The sequence below is a fragment of the Poecilia latipinna genome, unplaced genomic scaffold (genome assembly GCF_001443285.1).
Source record: "Poecilia latipinna isolate Pla-1442-1.1 unplaced genomic scaffold, P_latipinna-1.0 Scaffold1749, whole genome shotgun sequence".
In the NCBI taxonomy this organism is placed as follows: Eukaryota; Metazoa; Chordata; class Actinopteri; order Cyprinodontiformes; family Poeciliidae; genus Poecilia; species Poecilia latipinna.
Genome location: NW_015114365.1, coordinates 32,868 through 54,529, shown reverse-complemented (window position 1 = coordinate 54,529; position 21,662 = coordinate 32,868). Strand labels below are relative to the sequence as shown.

General features: G+C 40.6%; 2 protein-coding genes across 3 annotated transcripts in view; one reads left to right on the top strand and one right to left on the bottom strand.

Annotated features, from left to right (window-relative positions):
• wnk4a (WNK lysine deficient protein kinase 4a) overlaps nucleotides 1–18,414 on the top strand; it is a 54,164-nt gene extending 35,750 nt beyond the window's left edge. Inside the window, exons 9-21 of one of the 2 annotated variants that reach the window (XM_015060841.1) lie at nucleotides 1,484–1,653; nucleotides 2,309–2,382; nucleotides 5,114–5,249; nucleotides 6,114–6,230; nucleotides 8,799–8,972; nucleotides 10,347–10,401; nucleotides 10,642–10,773; nucleotides 12,744–13,564; nucleotides 13,908–13,995; nucleotides 16,222–16,819; nucleotides 17,154–17,359; nucleotides 17,446–17,540; nucleotides 17,623–18,414. In XM_015060841.1, coding sequence (XP_014916327.1) covers nucleotides 1,484–1,653; nucleotides 2,309–2,382; nucleotides 5,114–5,249; nucleotides 6,114–6,230; nucleotides 8,799–8,972; nucleotides 10,347–10,401; nucleotides 10,642–10,773; nucleotides 12,744–13,564; nucleotides 13,908–13,995; nucleotides 16,222–16,819; nucleotides 17,154–17,359; nucleotides 17,446–17,540; nucleotides 17,623–17,625 — 2,669 coding nt within the window. In that variant the 3' untranslated portion in view covers nucleotides 17,626–18,414. The remainder of the gene's footprint in view (nucleotides 1–1,483; nucleotides 1,654–2,308; nucleotides 2,383–5,113; nucleotides 5,250–6,113; nucleotides 6,231–8,798; nucleotides 8,973–10,346; nucleotides 10,402–10,641; nucleotides 10,774–12,743; nucleotides 13,565–13,907; nucleotides 13,996–16,221; nucleotides 16,820–17,153; nucleotides 17,360–17,445; nucleotides 17,541–17,622) is intronic. The other variant, XM_015060842.1, reaches the window with a different exon arrangement.
• Nucleotides 18,415–19,433: 1,019 nt separating this feature from the next.
• Nucleotides 19,434–21,272, bottom strand: coa3a (cytochrome C oxidase assembly factor 3a). The gene is made up of 2 exons (XM_015060844.1): nucleotides 21,004–21,272; nucleotides 19,434–20,181 (listed from the first exon to the last, which is right to left on the bottom strand). Exons 1-2 carry the CDS (start codon nucleotides 21,197–21,199, stop codon nucleotides 20,078–20,080), a joined length of 300 nt encoding a protein of 99 aa, XP_014916330.1. The 5' UTR covers nucleotides 21,200–21,272; the 3' UTR covers nucleotides 19,434–20,077.
• Between the last annotated feature and the right edge of the window lie 390 nt (nucleotides 21,273–21,662).

Here is a 21,662-nt window from a genome sequence, read left to right as displayed (position 1 = left end):
TATAATAAAACATACAATGATAAATAAAAGTAGCTAAGGGTTTATCAGAAGATTGTTGTGCAGTTTGATTGTTATTACTATTATTAATAAATCAACATCTGGAGAGCAAGAAAAAAGTATTCACACCACACGAACTTTTTCATAATTTGTGACGTCACAACTACAAGAATCAGTGTATTTAATTTGACTTTATGACAAACACAAAGTAGTTCATAATTGTTAAATGGAAGAAAAATGGTTTTCAATTATTTTTATAATTAAAGGAAAAACAACACTTTAACACTTCCATGCTAAATAAAAACCCACTGCTACAATTGCCTGAAGAAGTTTCCGAATTATTGGAACCCACTTTAAAGTAAGCATAAATCTAGCTCTTCTGTGAAACCCTCAGAAGTTTGTTCCGGAACGAGCAACACAATGGAGACTAAGAAACACAAGAGGCAGGTCAGTGAGAAAGTTGTGAGGAGGTTTAAAGCAGAGTTAGATTATAAACAATATAATCCTTGATCATCTTGCAGAGCGCTGCTCAATCCGTCACTGGGAAATGCAAAGAGAGTGATGCACCTGGTGTGGCAGCACACCCTTCAGTTAGACAAGCAGCCCTACGATGCAAAAACTACGATGCGATGATTTAGATCGCAGCGTATTCATATTTCAGAGTGGCCCGGCCAAAATTCAGAACTAAGCCAGATGGAAAATCTGTGGAAAGGCTTGAAACTTGATTTTCACAGATGTTCTCCACCCAATGTGTCTATGTTTTAGTTACTTTGCAGAGAAGAATCATGAAAAGTCTCAGTCTCTATATGTGCATCTCTGGTAGAGACATGAATAATGCCGACAAGTATGAAGTATGAATTTTGTTGAATTTTGTTTTATTTATCAGAAGGAAATTGGATACTGTGTGTCATATTTGTTTCACTTCACAATTATGCAATGCTCTGTAACGAGTCTGCTAAAGCTCTGTTAGCATCATATACTACTGAAGCATGATAAGTTTAAGGTCAACTTTAGATACTGTAAATAAAAGGTGCTGAGCTAAGTCTTTCAAACACCAAAGTGTACCATAGAAATGTTTCCACTGTATTAGACGTACAGCTGCACAGAACAGAGATCGTTCAGATCTCAACGCGTACTAGACCAAAACACAAAAATGTGACACTGTAGATAACTGAATTATTCAACCCCTGTAGGTCTTATCTCATGGTGTGCGCGAGGTCTTTGCTGTAGTTACAAAAAAACCCAAAAAAAATTCAGTGTCAACAACCTCTAGTACAGTTAATCTTAAGTTAATCTGATCTGATCTAAGTGGACCAGCCCATTTCTATGAGTTTGCGTGCATGGCGTATTGCACTTTGAGGGTCATCAGTTGCATGTTTGCATGCACAAATTAGGTTGAACGGTACAGTACAAGTCATTTCTTTTCAGGTCACAGCTGGTTACAATCTAATATTGTTTATTTATATTTTTTGCTTTGTTGAAACAGCTGACTGTGAAACGGACGGCGACCTGAGTTCCTCTGGCCTTCAGGATCCGCTGGAGGCCGGCGGCTTCAACGGGCCTGCGACCCCTCCGACCCCCTCGACCCCTCTGACCACGCGCGCCGACACCCCCGCTGTAAACGGCCTCGCCATTCCAGCACTTCGCTTCCCCTCGGTGAGCTGCCTCAGCAAAGAGCTTGTTGTCAAAGTGGAATGCTCGAAGAGTGGGGGGGTGGAGGGTGGCAGAACACACGTCTTTACAAAACCTCATTTCTTTTGGGATGATAGTCTGCACCTGTTGCAACCAAAGCTGACACACACTTGCATGGACAATATGATGTAGGAAAAAGTCACTGCTCTGCAGTTACTTCGACAGGAAAATAGTGCAAAACTTTCATCTTGCACTTTGAGCATCTTCGAACATCAGGTTTCGGGGTTGTGACACATTCTTGATTGGATTTTAGGTTTGGGCTTTGGCTGTTGTGTCCCTTAAATGACATGTGGCGAGTTTCTCATAGTTTTCCTTTATTAGTGGCATTCTTCCTGGAATTTTACCATAAAAGCCTGTTTTGTGGAAACAAAATTAACAGTTTTCTCGTCAACCGTTTCTCCTGAGCTGTGTTCATATGTGCAGTTCCTCCGGTGTCGCCATGTTGTGCTTGGTTTTCTCTCAGCACTGATTGTGGTTCATCGGTTTACTATTTAGCTACATATCAACACCAATGTTTAAATAGCTAATTGGGTTAATATAAACCAAAAATCTGGAGCAAAGAGTTCCCCAAGCTGCCGTCTTTGTATAAAGCTAAACCAGTTTTTATTTGTTTTTACAGAGCATTGCAGTCTGCAGCAGCACAGAACATGGCAGCTCAGGTCCTCCGAGTGGGTTCAACTCTCCTGTGGACAGGTAAAGTTTCTCATCTGTCCTCCTTCTGCTGTCTGATCCTTATCATATTGCGCAATAGAGCCCCTGCTCTATCTTTAATATTTACATTAGAGACCTGAAAAATTAGCTTTGTATTTTAGGAAATGTAACTCCCCCTCCTTGCTCCACATCTGTGGGGCTGAAACAACAGGCCTGGGGCAATCGCGGGCTGCTCTGTGTTTTTGTTGTAGCGAGGCACGGTGGACCCTCGCAGCTTTCTGTTCGACTGTGTCTCAGATGTTGTGCAGAGCTGACTTTTCAAGTTGGTGGGTGTTAGTGGGGAGAGGCTTTGCTCTCAGCGTGACGACTGGGAGAGGACGAGGAAAATCATGTTCTTGTATGTACGTCGTGGGTTAAACGTCTTCTATTTGGTAGTTATTGTTGTTGCACTGCAAAGATAAAGTGCTTTTTATCTATCTTTATATTTGATTAACATTGTGGTTAGAGATGCAAAATATTAGTTGCGGATGTCATCGCACTATTTGCAATTTTACAATCAAAATTGACAACTTGATGAACTATATCCTCTGTTCATTTTTTTGTAGGAAAAGCACGGCAAGCAGTGGGAACCTCACAATGATGAGAAAGGAAGCAATCCTAAAAAATGTGACTTAATTACATTGATATCACCATAGTGATAGTCACTCATACTTTCTCAATATTGTGCAGCTGCAATTGTAGTTGTTGTTTGAGTCATCATTTTAGTAACTTTAATTTAATTTATATGCGCAATTCAACAACACAACCCTGAAATAAATTTTTTTGGAACCTTTTATTTGACAGTTTCTGTCGATTTTCTGCTGTCGTTTTTTTTATGTCACCCTGACGGCCAGGTGTGGCCAGGTAACGGTCCAGATTTAAATCTGTGGCTTGAAATTCAAAACTAGGTGAAAAAAAAAAAAAAAAAAAGTCATGTTTTTGTTTATGAGTCACCTATAAGAAAGGAACAAGAATAGCTAAAAAATAAAAAATAAGTAACTAATTAAAGGTCTGGCAAAGTCATGGTCCAGATTTAAGTCTGGATAAGATTCAGTGGCTCAATCTTAAACCGGACATGCACGTGGACAAACCCTCCAAAATGGCTGATGTGAAACCATTTTGCAAATAAGATTGTTTCACAGCAGTTACAGTTTAAAAGCTAAACAATGTCACCACAGAGTTTGTAAATGTTCGATGAACTGACCAGATTTTAGAGGGAATTCAGCGACATAGACATGTATGTTACTTCGCTTTCAAGAGAGAGCTGGACTCCTGTGACCAGATCTAAAGGAGCAGTAGCCACACACACACACACACACACACACACACACACACACACAAAAACTGTAACAACAATTTGTTTCTTTCAAACATAGTGATATACTCCTGGGGACAAAAACTGTTTGTACTTTTTTGTCAGACCATCGCCACTTCAAACCATTTAAGCTTTTTCCCTAAAACAATGGCTCAAGGAGGAGTCGGTGTTAATTTTATTAATATTTAATCAAAGTTTAGCGGATTCTGTTCATTTATTCCATCTGCAAGCACCATAAAACTCTGAGGTTCTATGGAGAACCTGTGGGTAAACGTAAAGAGTGGGACCTATGACAGTGTAGAGAGATTGTGCAAAAAAAGAAATAGGAAGAGATAATTTCGAGGTGTGGTATCATTTCAAAACATGACACGACAGTGGTTCAACATTCAGCTTGAATTCACATATATATAATAATTCACATATCTTTGCCTTTAAAAAAAAAAAAAGCAAAAACAAGGCCTCATTCTTGTTTCTGTCAAAGAGAAGATTATGTCAAGAGAAAAACAAAAACACCTCCAGAGGATCTTGATAACTATTACTTAATAAAAACAAGAAAGTCTTCTTAGCCTTTTGAAAGGGACGGGTGCGGCTGAGGTCTTTTCACGCAGAAGTGTATCGAGAGTAATAATATCCAGAGGCAATCTGACTCTGTCTTCAAATGAAACGACTTACAGTGTCATTTTTTTTTTTTAACATCACCACCATGTTCTAGTGAGAATAGCAAACACAGTCCCGGCTCTTCCTCCCACACAGGTCCTGATCACCTCTGATCAGAAACAGGACAATTGTTTGCAGCATCACCACATAAGTTCACTCTTGCTTTGTTTGTCTTATTCTCAGGAGGTGACAACAGGTTTCCCTTTAAGCTGAAGTCCACCGCGAGGTAGAGAACATTTAAACAGAGGCAGGCGAAGGCTGCCAAGCAGTAGGCAATGTTAAATGGTTGCAGCTTGCGTCCGGGAGGTGGACGGAGGGGAGCTTGTAACCGCAATGATCCAAAAAGACCCAGGAGATGCAATTAGCTGAAACTATTTACCAGCCATCTGAAACTCCAAAACCTACTCATGGCGTGAATACGTGGAAGTGTGCTGCTTCCGTCAGACGTTCGACAGCTTCCTGTAGGCTTTGAAGAAACAGTTCAAACTTGCATTGATTTGACTATAAACACCCAGGGCATAAACAGATGCAACACATTATGCTTTATGTGACACTCAGGAGCGCTGTTTATAATTAGGGACGCTGAATTTTACATTTCACTTGTCGATGACAGCTGTCAATAACGATTTTTAAAGTTCGCTTGTGCTGACTACCTTTAAATTCGAGGTGACATTTGGGCTTCTGGGGATGTTTGCTTTTCAAACAAAGAGTCAACACCAATATTTGTTGTTTTTTTTTTGCTATCTTTTTATGTTTTTGCAGCTACGCTTCCGATGTAACGTCGGGCTTGAGCGATGGCTACGAAGGCCTGTCTGAGAAGAGCGAGAAAACGGCTGCGAGGCGAACGACCGCGAAGCTGTTCAGGCGGAGGGCGCGCTCGCGGCTTCGCATCACAGGGGTACAGTGGATTAAATGGATTGTCTTCACCTTCAAACGGGCACTTTTATTCTCCCCCTCACAAGATTAACTAGCAAATCAACTTTGACTGAATTATTTCATTATGTGTTTCTTTTTTTGAGCTTGTGGTCCGACTCCACGCTGTTTATTTGACTTGGGATCAGCGTCTTTGCTCTTTGTTTTCCCCCTTCTGACGACCACACATTATTGTTCTCTCCAGAACACTCTGTGATCATTTTAACGACCATGTCTTGGCCGAGTCTAGATTCACATGCAACAACACGCACATACAGTCGGTCAGAGGGTATACATTGTAACATGGGGTTGCTATGTGGTCTGGGTTTGGCCTTTTAGATTTTTTATTTTTTTTATAATCTGGATGCAAAGAAACGACACAAGTACATTGTTTATATTTCTTTTTTTACTTACTGACTGTAATGACCTGCAGATAAATTGACTGTTCCTACAGTTTAAAGTCCTTTTTTAATAAGATGCCAGAAAAATAGGTGGATTTGCCTGAGTTCTTTTTGTTGCTGTCTCTTCTTCCCCCTCCTGTTCCTGTGCTCTGCCGGTCAGCTGGCTAAACGAGGGCACCTATGCTTTTACTCTCACTTAGTAGAAAGGGACTCCATCTGGAAAAAAGTTCAAGTGGCAAACAAAATATAGACAGATACAGTTTGGAAACTAAAGGAAATTTGAAAAATAAAAATTGAGTCGGGGAAAATGAAATGCTTAGAAAATGGAAAATGTCGACTAACTAATGAAACACCAGACTCGTCTTTCTGCAGTTAAACAAGAATATTTTCCTCTGTATTTGTCTCTCAGCGTTTAACACCATTACTGTTGATTCCCTCTGTCTCTGCAGCTCTCTGATAAAGTGGACCGGGTTGTCGAGTGTCAGCTTCAGACACACAATGACAAGATGGTGACCTTCAAGTTTGATCTGGACGGAGATAACCCAGAAGACATCGCCGCTGTCATGGTGAGTCACAAACCGAAGCCTGTCCTTAAAGCTGTAAATTACTATTTCATATTCATCAGGAATAGTCAATAGTGACAGTAAGTTTTTCTGCTTTGACCCGCAACTCCTGAGGGGATGAGCATTGAAAAGTTTCAACACTGAGAATTTTCAGCTAATTGGAAAATCAAAGGTAATTGATTTTACAATTAGCTTTGTAAAATCAAGACTAATTTATTAAACTTTTGTTGGCTGGAGAAAGATAAAGCCAAGAGAAAAATGTGTTATTTTTGATTGTGGACAGATTTTAGACTGACAGCAGCTTCTGTTCGCCTCAGGGTTCATGACATGAGCAATTTTTAGGTAGATTAAATCAATATCACATTTAGAGACAGGACACAGAAAGTATACAGACGTCAAAGGATTAAAAGCTGTCTTAAACCTTTATCGGCTCATCAAGAAATGCAGAAATACATTTTTCAGGACAGCTTTACAGTCACTTTACCTCGTCTGCAAACACACCCAGTTCACCCTGTCAAAGTTGAGAACCGATTGGCTGACATTGCGTCATTTTATCAGGGCATCACGTAATGTCAGTAAGCAGTTCCCTCCGTCCCTGTTAACGTTTTTGAGTTTACCAGATGCTTGGAGGTGAAGAGGCCGTGTACATGCAGGAGATTTGTCTGTGAACATGGCGCGATGGACCGGCGTTTTACAGCAGCACACTTCGCTCACTCAGTTTGCCGCCTCCCTGACTCTAAAATACAGTGGGCTTTTGTTTACTGTGTCTGAGCACAGCAGGGGAAACCTGGCATCACAAACAGCCCTGTGGTTCTCAGCACTGAGCCCTAAATGAGCTGAAATGTGCCATGCTGTCAAAAATAAAAAATAAAAAAATTATAATAATAAAAACAAAAAAATCACACACTAAAACAGCAGCTTTAAGTAAAGCGTAAAATGGTACAGCTTAGATTTTACATTAGATGTCTAAGTTAAGATAATAAGCCTTAGGCAATTTTTTTGGTAGATGCCTGTTTTCAAGCTTTGCAATCAAGCAAAGTAAATAAAGACATTCATATGGTTAATCTTTAATTTTACTTAAATAGGCATGCCTCATTGTAAGTAATACAACATCTCTTCTGTTGTCAAATGTTACATAAATAAATGCTCAGGTTAGAACAATAAAGCTAAAACTAAATAAACTGAATCAAAAATGCACAATATTTTACAAAACATATTGTTACGGTATCTGTGTGTACATTATGCATACTGCCAAGATGTTTATAATCATAATGCAAGCTTTTTTTTCATCCGTTAATTATTGAGCTCTCCTGCAATTTTATTGGGTGAATGGTACTACCACATAACGTGCTACAAGAAGAGGTGACACTCAGGGTACCTAAAAATATAGCAGCGCTCTTGTCTCTTTTGGCTTAGTAATAAAACAGATGATAAACTACACAGTTAGGGCTTTTCTGTCAAATAGTTTCCAGCTTTTAGCTTGCTCTGTAATAGAACCGGTTTGTTTCTCCACCACCCAAAAGCCAAGTCAGAAAAGTTGGCGTAAAAAAAGTTTGTTTGATGTAAAACTGAGACCCCATAATGATCCTGTTCATATGAGCTTGCAGGAGCCTTGCCTCTGGCTGTAAAACGAGTTCCCCTCTAATGGCTTTGATTCTGGTTTAGTTCATTGCCCCTCCATATGTTTTGCATCTTTGGACAAGAAAGTAAACCCCCAAAATACTTCCAGAGGCACCCATCTGTAATTTTGTGACCGAGAAACACAATTCAAACACTTTGCAAATCCAGCTTATTAGAAAGGTGCTATACAAGTGGAGACCATTTATGATGTACAGCATCTGTTGCAAGTTACCCAAGCACCAATGCACATGCAAGGGCAAAGTCTTCACCTTGTGCTCTTAGATCAGGGGTCCCCAAACTTTTTCCTGCGAGGGCCACATAGCTGTTCCTTTCTGTGGTCTTAGTTTTTGCAGTAAAAAAAAACAAAGAAATTCTTGTCGACGGGGGGGGGGAAGGGGACGACGACACTTTTGGATAAATTTTTACCCAGAATGCAAATGGAAAAAACCGTGAGTGAAACGGTGACTGACGAGTATATATTCCATTGAGGGAAAGTTTCACATTTGCTCAAAAGCCCCCTGGTGGTTGAAAAAAAATCCACATATAAACCGGAAAATACAATATATGAAAAAAAACACTGAATGCTCTCTGGTATGAGCAGGCGGGCCGGATCCGGCATTGTTCAGGGGGCCGGACCAAATGACGTGGCGGGCCGGATCCGGCCCGCGGGCCGTAGTTTGGGGACCCCTGTCTTAGATCATTAAAAATAAAGTTATTTTGTTTGCTTTTTTGCATTTTCCAGAGGCGTTCTATGCTGACAGATCATTTTTCTGATGTCAGTGCTTTCCTGTTAGATGGGAACATGCCAATAATACCTGGCAATTTCTTAGTATTTATTTGCACCTTTGCTGTATAACATTAAAACTGTATATTTAAACCTAGAAGGTGTGAGAATCGGCTAGTAAAGAAGTAATAACTTTGAATAATGTGACTTTTCCCGTTGCCTTCTAGATTCGAAGTGAATTCATCCTTCCGTCTGAGAAGGAGGGCTTTATCCACCGAATGGGGGACATCATCAAACGGGCCGAGGCTCTGATGTCCAAAGACCCGTCGGTTCACAACAGCGGACATCGCCTCGCCCAGCTGGCTTCCAGTGGTGTGGCTACCTCATTGTCTTCTTCACAGGTTAGCAGCCATCTATCCAGAAACTGCTAAACAAAGTCATACTAACCCGGCTCTTGTAAATTACATCACGTTGTGTCTGTGTTGGGCAGAGCTGTTAAATGCAATGAGTAAAAAGTTAAAGGCAGTGCTGGATTTAAACAGTTTTTAAGACGGAAGATTAAGTGTCAGTGAAGCTGTTGATGGTGCAGCTTCCATTTGGAACATTATGTTACTAAAAGCACTGGTGATGTAAAACCATGTGATTTCTGGTTGACAAAAAGAAAAAAAAAAAAAAAAAACACTTCCCTCTCACGCTTTTTTTGCTCCCACAAGCACCGACTCTTTCCAGCTCTTAAGAAGCTTTCCAATGTACCTGCCAACTCGAAGTGGGTAAAATAATTTATGTTCCGACGTATTAATCCCTGGTGAATGAAGCTTCTGTGAAACTGTAAAAAAGAAATTCTTCTTTGGGGCAGTGCCATCCCAAAGCTATGACCTAATGCCTTATCAGATATGGTTTGTCCATTTAAGGGAAAGAAGTGCTCATTCTGCTGGGTTCTGTTCCACTTTGTGGAGCACAAAAAAAAACAAAATATGCTGGTAACTTCAAGCAAAAGGATAAAGAGGAGTAAACATCTTTCCTTTCCTGTTAGATAAGAGACACAGAAGAGATATGATCCTTTAGTGCCATATTTTACTCCAAACATAAATCCGAAAAGTCTTGTAGATGTGTGATGCATTAGAGGAAAAATAAAGTATAGATTATTATGCTTTAATAATCTATTAACTGAAAGCCAGTCTGCAGGACCACCTGTCTGTAGACTGTTTTATTCTTAGCTCATTCTTAGGTAGGTCACTATTTTTAAATTCTATTATTATATGCTTTAAATAGATCTTAAATCCCTGGAAAGCTGTGCTTGTCTGGCTGCCACAACCTTCCTAAACAGTTTAAAGTCAATGTCAGCGTGACGATATGATAACTTCTTATTGACACCGAAAACGGGGGGGAAAACATCTTAAACGTAGATAGAGGTGCATCATCTTATAGAAATTAGATATTTGAAGTTTTCTGCTTGTGTTATATTGCTGGCTGTGGAAAGAAAAATAAAAACTTGAACACTCATCCATTTCCTGCATCCATTTAGTCCCAGATGGACAAATCTGTGACATTTTGTGTAATAAAAACACTCGCTATGAAGATCTTTTTTTGAAATTGGTTTCTAAACACTTTTTTATTGATATTCTATTCTTTTGAATGCACCCAGGAACGATGGTCGACTTTCTACTTCTACCCCTTATGCTTACTCAACAATGAAGTGTTAATGTGTTGCAATAAAATGCTTCCTGACTGACCGATTTTTATCGTTTGTGATTTTCTTTTTTTTTTTTTTACAGCCTAATCTGCACAGTCACTTTATGCCTCGAACACACTCATCTTCCTCTCTCCCCGGTAAGTCTCCTGTGTTTTAATAACTAAATGCACCACTAAAGAGGAAATTAACAACTCATCTTCTGCTCTTAAAATTCTGATTTAAAACCTCTGAGACCCATTAAATGTGCTGTCCTATTAACCTCCTGCATCTTTTTTTTTTGTACCGTGCATGATCATCTTCTGTATATGTGTGTGTGTGTCCGTAGTTTTGTGTGACTCAAAGTCTTCTCATGCATGTGTGTGTGTGTCTTGTTGTAGACTACAGTATGGCTAACCCCAGTGTAGGAGCACCTGGCTCCCCCCCTTGTCCTAATGGCGATGTCCTGAGTTCAGATATTACTTCACCTGGGCGACCTCTTGTACGCTCACAGTCTTTCCACAACACCCCAGGTAAACAGTCCCGCGGTCCTCCCTCCGGTTCCCACCTGAAGAGACCCAGCATTGTTTACTGTTGCTGAAAAATCGTAATGGTCTTCTGGCAGCGAATAAGTCAACAGCTCAGTTCACCCATCTCACAAGCACACACCCCCATCCCCAAACCCCTTACAACCTCTCACCTCCCACCCCTTTCTTAGCATTGTTCAGAAATCCACATGGCGCCATCCGCCATCACTGCACCTCAAAGCCTCAGTCTGTGTCCGCCTTGCAGCGGGGCCTCTTGGGTAATTACCTCACCTGAAGGGAGCCTTCTGGCTTTCAGGGAGCTGTGAATGCTGTCGCTGTAAAGCATGAGGTCTCTGCTGTGTTGTGATAGTCAGCCACATCTGTTTGCCAGCACAAACTCGGGCCGAATTTCCAAGAATTTTCTCTCTTGGGCCTCCAAGTCCTTCGTAAAACTCGCAGCAGCAGAGACATTTGAAGTTCTAATAACACACATGCTGGATTTGGCTCTCTAGTATCAGAACGTCCTCATCTCTTCCTGTCCTGTGTCCTTCTCTGCTGGATGTCCACTTGCATGGCAGCTTTCGCAATGCTTCATGGCTGCCCGCCACCATTTACAGTGTTGCCTAACTCGCGTTTCCGTCAGCATGGAAAAAGTAGAGGCTGGTTTGCATCATCGCCGAGTGGAGCTGTGGTTTATAACTGTGCTCCCATTGTTGAGACATCCTAAACCATTCCTCAGGGAATGATTTAGAGATCCTGACTTCTTTAATCAAACCCAATAAGTTGTGTATGCCCATACACACATGCACTCACACACACGCACGCACGCACGCACGTTTTCCATTTAAACTGCTGAAACGTGAAAGCTTCACTTGCTCTGGTGATACAAAATCCTCGCGCAGCCACGCAAGTATTGTGTGCAAATGTTCTGGCTTACAAATGCAATTACATTCAGATGGAGCTTTAAACAAAACGTCTTTGTTCAGCATGGAAACCCTCACTTTAATACACGAAAGATTTATGCGCCATAACACGAAAGAACTGTTCTTTACTAATAAAGTGCTCCACCACGACTCTTCAAACCACTTTGATGCACAACTTAAACATATTAATCCTACTTCTTTTTTTTTTTTTTTTCAACGAATTCATACTAACAGTGGAAACAACACTATATTTGACGATGACTGAAAAACACAGGGAGCCTACTGATTATTGTTACAGGGAACAGACGAGAATATGTAATGGAACGTGGAGCTGTTGTTAAAGAGCACAGAGTGACGCCGAATGACACTAATGGAGGAGAATAGTCTTCAAGGAACACATTATAGAAATAGCTTCTCTTAACTTTTGACAACAAAGGATAATCTAATTTTCTAAGAAAATCCAGCATAAACTTGATTAGATGAAATAGTTTTCAAGCTCTAGAAAATGAAGGGATTTTCCTACACAGTGAATTAATACAATTACTCTAAATATAAACTGTAGCAAACAACCTTCAACATTAAAACAACCGAGGTACAAATACCCAGAGTCGATGATAAAGCATAGTAATCTAGTGTGGAAAAACAGCACCGTATGCCTTCAATAAGCTGGTTAAACCCAGGGCCTCTGTAGCTCTATTACTTCCCATATTCTGTTTTTTTTTTTTTTGTTTGTTTTTTTTTCCATTGTTCTTGTTACGTTAAATTCTCCAAAATTGATTGGGATTCATTCAATGCTAAAATGTATTTTTGTAAAATAAAAAATGTACATTCACTCAGCATAATATAATTATTACATGGTCTGCATGCAACAGCATTGTAATTGAACTGTAACCATTTCACTTGCTAATTACATCGTCCAGCTTCCCTTGCTCTAATGCTGGGTTAACCGGGTCCTTCTGCATACTACTTGGAAATCTGTAAATATTAAAGACTAGTCTTAAACCTAAAATGAGTTTACATGGCTACGTTTATAACTGTTGTTTCCTCCTTTAGGATCCCCTCTTCATTGTCATCAGCACCAAAGACCTTCATCTCTCCTGTCCCACCAGCAGCACTACCATTTACCCTACATGGGCCAAACTCATTTTCCCTTCCCATATCCAGGATCTCCAGGTTCTCCGAAGCCAGCAGGGCTGCATCCTCCCCTTACTCGGGTAGCCAGTAACCCTACCTTTCCCTCTGTTCCCTCGCCAACACCCAGCTCACCCAGTCCAGTGAATGAGACCCCGAGTCCCACAGTGGAAAGTGTTACCATGTCCCCACCCGCACCGCAGCCTCCCAACATGTGGCCCGCCCACTCTCAGCCGTTATTCTCTTTAGCTAACGTCATCTCCATGGCCATGAGTATGGCTCAGTCATTCATCCCCCCTCAAAACCTGCCCACCCAGGTGATGCCCTCGTATCCGGGCTTCCACCCCCACCTGCAAAGTCCCATCGCTCCTCCGTCAGGCTACCCATCCGTCTACCCGCACCATTACCAGACTCCACCGCCAGCGGGCGTCCCAGCTCAGAACGTCTATCACAGTCCGGAGCAGGCGCCTCAGATGGACGGACTCGGGTTTTACCAGAACAATCATCCACAGTGGCAGCATCCCGTGTCTCCACCTTCCATGCCGTCCACTCCTCCGCTGGCCACCCTGGAGCCCCAGCAGCAGGTCCGACCAACCAGTTCACCCGTTCCACACAAGGAGGATAGTAATATGGCACCATACTTGGCGCAGATTTCACCCCAGCTTCAAACTGGAACAGAAGTATCCATGTCAGAGTCTTCATCGGAGGCTTCCCCATCACCACCAGTGAGCCCAGAGAACACTGTGAGTTTCAATGAATTTCTTTTATTTTAGAAACATATAGGATTAGGGAGACTCTTTTCAATATTTTGAAGTTTGGGGAGGAAAAAATCTGGGAGCTACCACAGGATCTCCTGTCAGTCTAGCTCTCACCAAAATAATGAACATTTTTCTGATGATACTCGAACTGAATTGACACCAGGTACCAAGTTTGGGAGAGGTACTTTATATTTTCCAAAATTTTAATTTTAACACATTCAGCAAAGAAATTAAATATTTTACTTTGATTGTTTGTTTGTTTTTTTTCCCCCCCAATTTGGTTTGTTGTTGCAATTTGTTTCAGTCGGCTGTGTTTATGCTTCATCAGGTCTCCTCCTTCAGCAATCAGCTGCACCCTGTTGGATCTGCAGCCAGGACCAGCAACCCAGAACTGAAAACGTCTTCCACTGAATGTGGTAAGAGTTTCTGTGTATACTCTCGTGTTGCTAAAACAGATCTCTGCATCATAAACACCTGAAATAGGTTTTTTTTTTTTGGGTTTTTTTTTCACTAAAGGCTCGGAGACCTGGAACATGAAGTCCGTGTACTATCTTTATGTTTACACCTCAAATAAACCAAACAAATAAATGCCAAAATCCAACTTGAGACATTTACAAGCTTTCTTGCATTTTTATTTAACACATCATGGAGTTGGTTAAAAAAAATAATAATAAAAAGACTGACATGTCTTTAATAGACACTCTCCTGTTCCTTTCAGTCCCTTTTGTGTCTCTCTGTGGACGTTATTAGGGGCTGTTGCGTAACTGGGAGTCTGGATGCAATGTTCCATTCGATGTGAACTCAGACGTAGGTGTAATGGCTGCCCTACCCACTGGCGGTGACCAATCAGTCAGCAGCTTAGCTCGTTCGGGCCTCTCCTCCCACGTCTACACCTGTCAGTATTTATACCCTCCCCAGAATCCCACAGTCAACAGAGCCCCTCTGTTTTACAGGCTACAAATACAGGCACTTTGTGTGTTTACTGTAAGAAGGACCCACAGTGGGCAAACTGCAGCACTGCAGAACTTCAAAGTCTCTAATGGTGTGCAGATGTTGAGCACAAATTGTTTTAATGGGTGACAACTTACTGCAAAAGAGAGAGAGAAAGAAAGAAGCGTTAAATTGATTTTTTAGCTTTTGATAAACATCACCCGGTCAGGTTTTTATGTTTGCTGTTTCATACTGATATTTTTGGCTTAAAGATTAATCGCAGCCCTTAATCTTTCTCACATTATGTCACATTACAGCCACAAACTAGGATTGATGTTGTTGCTTTCAAAAGCCATTGAGTCAGAAAACAAAGTCCATCTGTGCTCAATTTATTGTAAGCATAAATCCGGCTGTTCTTAGATCGTGTTCCTTGCTGTTCCTTCCTTCCTTGAACAACAAGGAACGCAGCAGATGCCGGTCAGATTGTCAGTCCATCCTTGACCCAGTTAGTTGTCTTTAACCAAGTAATTATTTTTGGAATAAATAATTTGAAAGAAAAGTGTGAACTGATTATGCTGATGGCTTTTTTTTTTTTTTGATTGAATCGTAAAAATCACCAAATCAGTCCCATTTAATTACACGTTTATATACCTTGTCCATGCTATTTATGCAGTTTAAGGATGTTCATGTTTTCTATGCAGTGTGAAGTAGTTTGTGCAGAGATAACAGGTAATTCTGAAACTGAAACTTTAATCAAGTTACTTTGAAGACCTTGACGTGAGAAGTAAAAGAAAGCATTCAAAAGGCAATCACAAGTCTAGCTGCCTGCCGTTAAAGCACTTAAGTTTAGAAACGAGTGGATATTTATCCAACAAACTCTCATCACTTCATGATCAGTGAGGCTTTTTGTGGCTCATTGTGCAGATCTTTCAGAATCTTTTTGTTTACATCGCCAACATTTTTGTAGAACTTCATTGTTTAGTGCAAATTCAATTCGCTCAACTCCTATTCATTCTAATGCAATCTAATGATAGTCAGATTCATTACATTCAAATTCAATTTATTTATTCATTACCAAAGTACTGTCAGATTGAGTTATTGAATTGAAGCACGGCATCAGGGACACTTTTTTTAATGAAGAAAAAACTGATGGTTTCATCAACATAAGCAACTAAACACTGAATCGCTAAGTCAGAAGTACTTTCTATAAGGAAAAAAAAAACCCTCTACATTAGACAACGGAACGAGCGGCTCTACCTGGGGAGAGGAAAAACTGCTCTAATTTGGAATCATCTCAGAGTCAATATTTAGTTGAATCAACTTCATGGCTGCCCGCTTTGCACATGTGGCGACTTCAATTTTTCTACTCAGTCTCCTTCTCAAAAGTAGCTTAGTGAAAAATAATCTGGTGTAGATTTGAGAAGTCTGTTGCAAATTTCATAATGGAGCTGATCTAACTTGGTTCAGATGCCGTGAGGTCACTGAGATAGGCCTTTTACAAATCTTTGAATTAATAATCGACTTCAGCATTGTCTTGTTTTGTGATTTGTGCACAACATGTTAATAATATTTTCCAATGATATTTTTAGTATTTAAATGCTCACAGATTCTTAGTAAGTGTGATTCAACTAACTTTGTAGAAGTTAAATTCTGTGTAGAGCACATTATCATTTGGAAACATGCCTCCTTTTTTTTGTCTTTCACCATCACAGAAGTGAAGTCAGCACCTGTGACAGTTGGAAGATTCCAGGTGACGCCCAGTGTTGACATTTTGGACCCCCCTGTCCCAGTGGCCGCTGCACCACAGCCAGCCAAAAACACCACCACCCAGTCAGAGAGCAGCACAGAGGAGGTGGGGGGTTCTGAAACCAGTCTCAACACCTCCCTCACCATGTCCCCTCCTCAGCCTCATCCCCATAGAGGCCCCACGGGGGTCCCCCAGAAGGTGGACAGACCGGCGGGATGGGCCGTGAGCCAGCCGCAACATCAGCATCATAACGGAGACGATGAAGAAGATGAGGAGGAAGACGGCGGGATCTTAGGGGAGCGATCGAGGGTGAGAAAGAGGGGTCGGAGGAGGACTTGCAGTCTCAGTCTGATGGGGACCTCTGCGGACAGCGGCCTCTCTGTGACGGCCGCCGAGATGGAGGGGAGGCTGTGGGACGGAGCAGCGGGGAGCCCCCAGTACAGCAACACCCTTCACAACCTGTGGTTGACGACTTATAACCGCAGCGCCCCCTATCTGAGCAGCGACGACTCAGACAGCGAGGACGAGGAGATGATGGAGGAACTTCAGGAACTCAGAGAAAAGCAAGTGATGTTTCGTCTCTGCACAGACACTGAAAATGCAACGCAAACGACATAGTAGTTAAACAATCTTAAGAAAAAAATATGAACTTTTATGCTTAGAAATAAAAGTTTTTTTTTTTTTTTTGGTCTCTTCAAGGGACTTTTTCCAGAGACTCTTAAACACTAACTTGCTCTTTTTAGATGTACTTTCTGAGGATAAGCTTCTTTTTTTGCTCAACTTTGGCTGCGTTCAGCGTAGAGATGGGTTACATGGCATGAGAAAAATGGTTTATTCAGCTTAAGGCAAGGCAATTTATTCACATTGTACGTTTTTTTTTTTTTTTGTCATTTACAGACACCTATCAGAGGTTCAAGCTTTGGAGGCCGAACAGAAGAGAGAGATCGAGGAACTGTATGCGAGGATGGGGAAGGTTCCTCCGCCGGGCATCGTCTCTCCTGCAGCCATGCTGTGCAGCCGGCAGCGCCGCCTTTCCAAAGGGAATGGCTTTCCCTCATCGCGCAGGAACAGCCTGCAGCGTGTGGACATCCTGCCTCTCCAAGGTAAGAAATGACTTTTGTTTTCCTTATGCTGTATATATGACAACTTACTCTCTATGTGTATTTATTGAGAACCACTTTCTAACCAGGCATCATCAGGAGAAACTCTCTCGGAGGCAGCAGCAGCGGCTCGCAGGACAAACCCGGTAAAGGCGTCACTTTTGCCACCGACATCAGTAGAATGGTAAGTGAGATGAGCGTCAACTAAACTTCACCTGAGTCCTCGCTGCCCTCGTCACCGTTTTGTTTTCATTTCCTGTTTCCAGTAAGAACCTGGGCCAAGAACTCTAAATATCCGGACTACCTCATCTGAAGTGTGACCGCAAGAGGTCAAAATCCTTCAATCCTTTCACTGGTGCACCGTCCAAACTATCTGCGCCTCTCTGTCAGTGATCATGTGGCTCAGCCGGCTGCTCATTTACCTCACTTGTACAGAAGCCGTTACTGACGAGGCTGGAGCCGATACGGGACAATCCAGCTCTCAAGAGTGTTGACCAGTCTGGTTCGGGTTCACTCCGACGGTACAAACGTAAATCTGCCATAGCTCTCTGCTGATTATTCTCCCTGATAATGCAACGACGCAGTCAAGCGATGGTGCCGTGTGCTGCAGAAGGCGTGGCGTCTACCATGAAGCTGACCCAGAATGAAATTGATGTTTTCCTGCTTGTCTGACTTGATGCTGTTCATAATAACAGCAACAGGAGCCACTGTGAGGCTGACACACTTGCTGTACTTTGTAATGAACTCGCATCCTCTGCTGAATGAACAGTGAATATATTCTCATTCAGAAGAGCGGCAGTTACTTACTTACTTCCTTCCTTCCTTGAACTAATACGAAGAATCTACCTGTATCATATTCTGATTTATTCAAATTGGTACCGTTAAGACAACTAATTTAATGTCTGCATTCTGGTGGGATAAGATGGGACAAAAATGTGACATTTTAATGTTTCTGTTTTGCAAGATTTTTCTCACTAAGGTACTATCAAGTGAGAAAGTTGATGCAGAAAGCACATTATGTTAGGGATTCTCTAGCTGGGTTAAATTGTTTCAAAACTACTGGCTTTCCTATTGACTGTACATTTGTATATAGCTGAGTGCATTTAATATAGATCATGTTTACAGTTTCAAAAGTAAACTGACATATTTAAATATTTAAAATAAAAGTAAACTAAAATATTTCTGGTACCATGAATCCTTCTGGAGCAAAAAGAAACATGCAGGTGCATCAGTGTAAATTAAAAATGTAACTGAACTCGATTTATTTTAATAATTCAGTTCAAAAAGGCTTAGCTCCTTTAAGGTAGACTCATTACACAGAGAGTGAATGTAGCTAACGAAACCCCAAAATTCAGGTTTTCCGAAAAAGTTTCATTGAAAAAAGAAAGACTTCAAAATGTGAAAATTGTTTGCTAAGGTTTATATGTGCAAAGCTTTGTTGGGCTCCATTTGCATGAATTACTGAATCGCCATTGCTGCCACAAATGTTTTGTTTTGCATAAATATGTTTGGATACAGCAGTATGACCAGCAGCTTTTTTTTAGCTATTGATCATTTGTGGCTTACCTACATTGTAATGGGCATCTCCGACTGTCTGCAGGACAACGGTCAAATTGTCGTCTTATACTTCATTATGCAATGCATAGCAAAATCTTCCAAAAAAAAAAAAAAAAAGAAAAAAAATGACCCATACCACACTATGTGCAATGAATCTGAATTTGTCTTTTTAACTGAAATGCTAAATAACTTTTAGATTGTATTCTAATTTGAGAGGCACTTGTTTGTGTATTATTTTATAGATCAAGTACCTTGTGCACTTTAGCAGATTCAAATGTCATTCTCAGTCAGTCCAACAACATGTTTGTGGTTTAAAATCTCAGTTGTCCATCTGTCCTGCTTCGATTCGGACTCTGTTCAAGAGTCCAAGCTGTGAATCTCTAGCTGTTGCCTTGCACACAGGATTTTCTGTCAGACAAAACTAATGAACTGCATTAAAGATGTTGAATGTAAATACATAATCATATTGCTCACTGAAGCTGCTGTCCTGCCAAGCTCAATCTGTGCCTTTCTCTTACAATGTCTTACTTTATATTTTTATTCTAGATCAGATTGCATATATACATAAATTTTGAACAAAATAAAAGTAATTGTAAATACTTCGGCTCTTGTCTTTTTTACTCCGACATACAACAACACGAACAACTTTTAAAGATATATTGTTTTGAATTCAACACATTAGATTTATATAGTACAAACACATTTTATCAACATAAATAACATTTTATCAAGCTGATTCGTGTGTCTTTTTACCAGTGTAGTAGTAGTCATTTCCATCCACGGCCACTGTAGTATAAAATGTTCATAGCTTCTGTTATGTTTCTCAAACATGGTGCAATTGCATGATTAGAAATGGAAGAGTTAGGCAGAAATACCATCAAGACCTTCCACAGAAAACTGAAAGGCCATGTAGAGGTCAGTGGATTATAGCCTGTTGCACTGATTGAAGCCTAATGAAGCTCAAGACAAATCAATGATTGAAGTAAAACAACCACCCCTTAAATCCCTATTATCAAAACAAAGCAAAGTCCTGCTCTGTCTCAAGAAAAAAAAAAAAAAACACAGCCAGGTATGGAATATTACTCAGTGGCAATGTCCGTCCTCTCCTTATTAAGAGCAGGACAAAGAACACGGTCCATAAAGAGGCTGGCAGCCTGGTTTGCCTCAATTGGCTCCAGTCTTTGGTCCCTTCAGTCTGGCACGCTTGGCCTCCTCATCGATTTCATCCATGATCCGCTCCTGGGAGACTGAATAAAACGTGTAGCCATCTGATTTAAGAGCGATGGGTCAAGGCAAATGTTTGAAAGAAGAAGGGGAAAAAAATGTGACGAATGAATCAAAAGGTCTACTTAGTATAACATATGAGGACAAAAGCATAAACAGACGTTTATAATAAAAAAGTTCTTAGACATTCACCATCATTCTGAAATACAGCGGTATGTAAAAGAATTCATTGAACTTTTCCATGTTTTTTTAATGTTCAAGCGTTAAATTCCAATATGTTTCAGTGGGATTTTATATGATAGATTAATGCAAAAAACACTGAAGTGGAAGGAAAAGGACACTTTTTTTTTTTTACAAAGATCTCAAGATTGTGTTTTTTCTTCTTCTTTTTGTTCAGCCCTATTTATCCTTAAACTAAACTAACTTCTGAGAGGAAATAATTGCTCCTCTAGCAGAGTTCTGCTTGAGGAGCAATTATTGGAAGCATGCGGATGTGGGGGCGATTTTCTTCTTTCACAATAAAAGGAAAGATTGATAGAGCGAAATTAACATTGTCTGCTAAATGTTAATTTAAGGAATTTTTAACTTGTCTATATTATGCTAATGAAAACATTTCAATGTACAGTGAGTTAGCATACTACACTTACAAAGTTAGATGTAAGTAAATCATGAAATCTTCGTAGTAAATGGAACAGTTCCTCTAGTAAATTTAAAGACTGTTGATTATGGTTAATGTATTAATTAGTACTAAAATTCAGTGAGTTTTAGAGCTATTTATTTACTTTGTATTTTGTACACAGTAAAAGTAACACTAGCATGCTAAGCTAACGTTACGTAGTTCACCTTGCAGTTGACGTAAAGGATACAGATACCCAGCACGAGCGCTCCTATTGCGAGTCCTGTCGCAACGTTCCGCGTTCGGAGTTTTGATGTTTTCTTTTTCCACTGTTCCAGCTCCGCCTGCTTGATGAAATGCATCTGATCCCGGGAAAGATTCTCTTTGGCCGGGTATATTCTGGTGGCGAACGGAGAGTCAGACTTTGGAGGTTTCTTTTCAGCCATGTCTACGGTCAGTGGAGCGTCAGGGGGTGGTTCCAGACGACGCTACCGAGCTTCAAACCATCTGCTACTACGGAACTTGACGATGTAACGTAAATGCATACTGCCTCAGCACATGATTGTCAGATCTTTTTTCCTCTTCCTTTTCATTGGTGGGTGGCAAATCACATTTCAAATGCAACAGCAGGGACAGATTTAAAGACAGATATATGACTAACTTCTTAATCATATCACAGTGTATTTTTATTAAGCGAATACTTTTCAAAAGTGTCCCGTGGCTCTTTGGACCTTCCACGTGACTTTTAATAACTTTGGCTAAAATGAAAAAGAACCAGCTATTGATTTTAAATTTAAACATAAAAACAACAGTTTTAACAGTTTTTAAGTTTTTCTTAGAATAGAATGAAAATTAATGACCAGTTGTAGTCACACAAATATATATATATATATATATATATATATATAT

What these genes read in the sequence shown, in the direction of transcription:
- coa3a (XM_015060844.1), bottom strand. Translation starts at nt 21,199, where the DNA reads ATGGCTGAAAAGAAACCTCCAAAGTCTGACTCTCCGTTCGCCACCAGA. An exon ending in AGCGCTCGTGCTGGGTATCT is followed by an intron (nt 20,182 to 21,003) that starts GTATCCTTTACG and finishes CTCTTAAATCAG; the next exon opens with ATGGCTACACGTTTTATTCA.